Source organism: Sorex araneus, chromosome X, assembly GCF_027595985.1.
Source record: "Sorex araneus isolate mSorAra2 chromosome X, mSorAra2.pri, whole genome shotgun sequence".
In the NCBI taxonomy this organism is placed as follows: Eukaryota; Metazoa; Chordata; class Mammalia; order Eulipotyphla; family Soricidae; genus Sorex; species Sorex araneus.
Window position 1 is genome coordinate 155,392,158 of NC_073313.1, and position 4,406 is coordinate 155,396,563.

A 4,406-nucleotide genomic window follows, 5' to 3' on the forward strand; every position below is an offset into this window, starting at 1 on the left:
ACTTTTGGTAGCTTGCCTGGCCCCCCGAGAGGGGCGGAGAAATTGAACCTGGGTCAGCGGCGTGCAAGGCAAACACCCTACCCACTGTACAACTGAGCTTTTACTCTGTGTATTTTAATTTTGATTCTGCTATCAAAGCTGGACCATAAGACATCTTTTAATTAATTCTCTATGGTTCCCTTTGCTTCAGCAAATAATTTTCTCTGAGATAAAATCCAGATATTACAAGACCACCTCCTAAAGAGATTGTGGAACCCTTCCTCTATGTGACTATTTGTGTCTCCAGATTCCATTCGTAATCCTTTTGGAAGCCATTAGATAAGGAGAGAGGTGGAGATGACATGTGATCAAAGTGGTCACTGTCTCTTTTCCAGTATGGCCTGGTGTGAAGGACCTGGGCAGTTCGGGACTTAATTCTCACAAGAGCTTTCTGTTCTCAGTAGGAGGCAGCAGATGTAGTCCCTTGTACGTCTCTCTTCCTCCTGCATAACCTAGACCTTGAGGCATCAGTATGGGGGGGAGTTCATTGCCCAGCCAGTCACACAATCTGGGATGTGCCCAGAAATGCCAGAGCAGCATGGACTGGCATAGTCTCCTGATTAGGCATCAGATGCTCCTGCTATCCCTCCATCCCCATGTCTCATGCATCCAAGATGAGCTTCCTTAGGGTCTGCTTTCACCTGCCTCAGTTTTACTAGGAAATAAAGTCTAGTGATTAAGCCACTAAGTTTGGGGCTCCTTTGTAATTCAAAAATTTATCGCCAAGAATAACCACTTTGTTTCACTGGATTAAGAGAACAGACAGCCATTGGCAAATGCATGGACATGGGCTGGTAACAAATGAGTCCATGTTTTGTGTTGATTTTTCCAGAAACCCAGAAAGAAAGATTTGGGAAAATACCTGAAACAAAGGGGGAATTCCTTTTTTTTTTTTGCTTTTGGGGTTACATCTGGCTATACACAGGTATTACTCCTGCCTCTGCACTCAGGAATTACTCCTGCCAGTGCTTGGGGGACCATATGGGATGCTGGGAAATGAATCTGGGTCGGCCACATGCAAGGCAAACACCCTACCCGTTGTGCTATCGTTCCAGCCCCCAAAGTGGAAATTCTTGGCTTTTAATTTTTTAATCACAAGGGAGTTCAAACTTAGAGGCTTAATCACTGTGTCACTGTCATCCCATTGTTCATTGATTTACTTGAGCGGGCACCAGTAATGTCTTTATTCCTCCCAGCCCTGAGATTTTAGCGGCCTCTCCTTACTCATCTTAAAAATTGGGGGATCTCAGCAATACCACTGCTGGGAATATATCCCAGAGAGGCAAAAAAGTACAATCGAAACAACATCTGCACATGTATGTTCATCGCAGCACTGTTTACAATAGCCAGAATCTGGAAAAAACCCGAATGCCCCAGAACGGATGACTGGTTGAGGAAACTTTGGTACATCTATACAATGGAATACTATGCAGCTGTTAGAAAAAAGGAGGTCAAGAATTTTGCAGTTAAGTGGATGGGCATGAAAAGTTTCATGCTGAGTGAAATGAGTCAGAAAGAGAGAGACAGACATAGAAAGATTGCACTCATCTATGGTATATAGAATAACAGAGTGGGAGACTAACACCCAAGAACTGTAGAAATAAGTACCAGGAGGTTGACTCCATGGCTTCGAGGCTGGCCTCACGTTCCGGGGAAAGGTCAACTCAGAGAAGCGATCACCAACTACATTGTAGTCGAAGGCCATGTGGGGGAAGGGAGTTGCGGGCTGAATGAGGGCTAGAGACTGAGCACAGCAGCCACTCAACACCTTTATTGCAAACCACAACAGCTAATTAGAGAGAGAAAACAGAAGGGAATGCCTTGCCACAGTGGCAGGGTGGGGTGGGGGGGAGATGGGATTGGGGAGGGTGGGAGGGACACTGGGTTTACGGGTGGTGGAGAATGGGCACTGGTGAAGGGATGGGTTCCCAAACTTTGTATGAGGGAAGTATAAGCACAAAAGTGTATAAATCTGTAACTGTACCCTCACGGTGATTCTCTAATTAAAAATAAATAAATTAAAAAAAAAATTGGGGGATCTTTCAGGGTCAGGGGAATGAGCCCTATTGTTACTGTTTTTGATAAATCGAGTACGCCATGGGTACCTTGCCAGGCTCTGTCCGTGGTTTAATAGCCAGTCTTAATTTCCTAGTAAAATTGAGGCAGGTGAAGCCAGAACCCAGGGAAGCTCATTTTGGATGCATGAGACATGGGGATGGAGGGAGTAGCAGGAGCATCTGAGGCCTAGATCAGGAGACTCTTTGCCGGTCCATGTTGCTGCCAGCAGAAGGGTGATGTGTGTTCACGGACTCTCGGGGCAGCTCTGACTCTCTCTCGCCGTCCGAGTTCAGTGTTCTCGAGCCACTGTGTATGGATTGGATCGGGATGGCTGTTGGCCTTGGGCAGGTGAAGGAAGAATGAGGACCAAGCTGATTGCTGATTAGTTGTCTGTTTATTCAATCTCTCGTCTCTCCCATCTCACACACACTTCCTACCCCCTCATTCCTAGATCCCAGATCCTTGGATTCTGACTCTGACTCTCTCTGACTTTCTGGGTTCTGACTCTTCTTCCTCTCATTCTCTGCTTCTTCTTCCATTTTCTGCTTCTTTTTCCCTGGATCCTGACTCTGACTGCTACTTTCTCTGACGACACCCTGACTCTCTTTTCCTTCCTCCTCTTTCTGGCTCTCCTCCTCTCTCTACTTCTTCCTTTGTGCACTGCTTCTGTGTGTGCTGTTGTGCTCTCTTCTGTCTGTCTCTCTATATCTGTCTCTAATCTCTCATCTGGTATCTTCCTATCTCTCTCTCCAGAGCCCTTCTTCTCTCTCTGGAGCCCCGCTGCTTCTCTCTCTCAAGCCCTTCTGCTTCTCTTTCTGGAGCCTGGGTCACTCCGCCACCATTGCTGGTGTCCTGTATCCCCGTGTCCTGCCGAGTGCCACGTGTGTGATGCTGAGAAATGGAAATGAAGTTCAGCACTGATGTTCATTTACTTACATTTAATAAAGAACATGGTCTATTTGCCGAAAACAATGTGGAATAATCAAAGATTTTCCTGGGGCTGGAGCTATGGACCCAAACCTGTAATGGTCCCAGCACACACTGACCTGTGTTAGCTCCTGTAGTAACAGTGAAACACAAGGAGCTCTGTCATACAGCAAACAGGAGTGAAGGACTATTCTAGAGGAAACAATCCAAGAACCTGAAAACCCCCCAAAATACTTACAAGTGCTTTTTCCACTAGTGTCTGGGAAGTGAAAAATTCAACAAGAACAGATGAGTGACTCCAGGTGTTCTAGAGAGAAGCCATCTTCCTCTGGGCTGTTGCTGAAGGACAGAGAAAGATCCTGAGTTCTTCCTTCAATGAAGGCTACCCTGTGAGCCCCATTCTGTGCCTCAGACCCTGACTCTCTGAGGAGGAAGTCAGGAGGATCAGCGTCCCTGTTAACTCCTCACCCGGCACAGCTGTCTCTCCCTCAGTTTTCTGACACATTAAGGATGTGGTTGTCACACTGTGTCTCTCGCACAGTAATACACGGCCGTGTCCTCAGTGCTCAGCCTGCTCAGTTCCATGTCGGCTGTGCCCTTGGACGTGTCTGCAGTGAGTGTGAGTCTGCCCTGGAACTTCGGTACGTAGTTTATATCACTATCAACAGGGTGTATCCTTCCCATCCACTCGAGCCCTTGTCCTGGGGCCTGCCGCACCCAGCTCATATAGGCATAGTTGAAGTTGTATCCGGATGCCTTGCAGGAGATCTTCACTGATGTCCCAGGTTTTGCCACCTCAGCCCCTGACTGCACCAGCTGTACCTGGGAGTTTACACCTGTGGACAGCAGACAGGAGTGGGTGGACTCCACTTGACTGGCCCCATTCCTTCAGCCCAAGGAATGGGGACACATACCTGCAGCCACTGCCACCAGGAAGAGAATTCTCCAGGTCCAGTCCATGGTGGGGACAGTGCACTCAGGGTCTCCTGAAGTTGTGGGTGTGCCTGCTGTGTGAGGTTGTCAGGACACAGACACATCTGTATTTAACTCAGTGTCCCTCGTGTAATTTGCATATTCATGAGAAGGTCAAATTCATAGCTGAAGGCCTGGTCTAACCTGTGAAGGGTCTGGTGGAAGCCACCGGATCCATCCTCAAGGGGAGTAAAGAGGTCCATGTTTGGATCCTTGTTGAAGAGATGAGATCCTGCCCTGTGCCAGGATTCTGTGCACACAGAGCTCCCCCTCCGGAGGTCCAAGCCCTTTCAGGACCTTCCCTTAAGGGCCCTCCAAATCTGTATGGCCTCGGCACATCTGGACACACCTGGGCTTTGAGGTTATTTCTGGGATCCTGGAACTCCCCAAGGGATCCTCCAGTGAGACTA

General features: G+C 48.0%; 1 gene segment (V, D, J or C); it reads right to left on the reverse strand.

The window, feature by feature from the left end:
* Positions 1-3,543: 3,543 nt before the first annotated feature.
* LOC101553224 (immunoglobulin heavy variable 1-69D-like) lies at positions 3,544-3,984 on the reverse strand. The segment is given in 2 exon segments: positions 3,544-3,860; positions 3,939-3,984. Coding segments are annotated over 2 exon segments (363 nt in total).
* Positions 3,985-4,406: the final 422 nt, after the last annotated feature.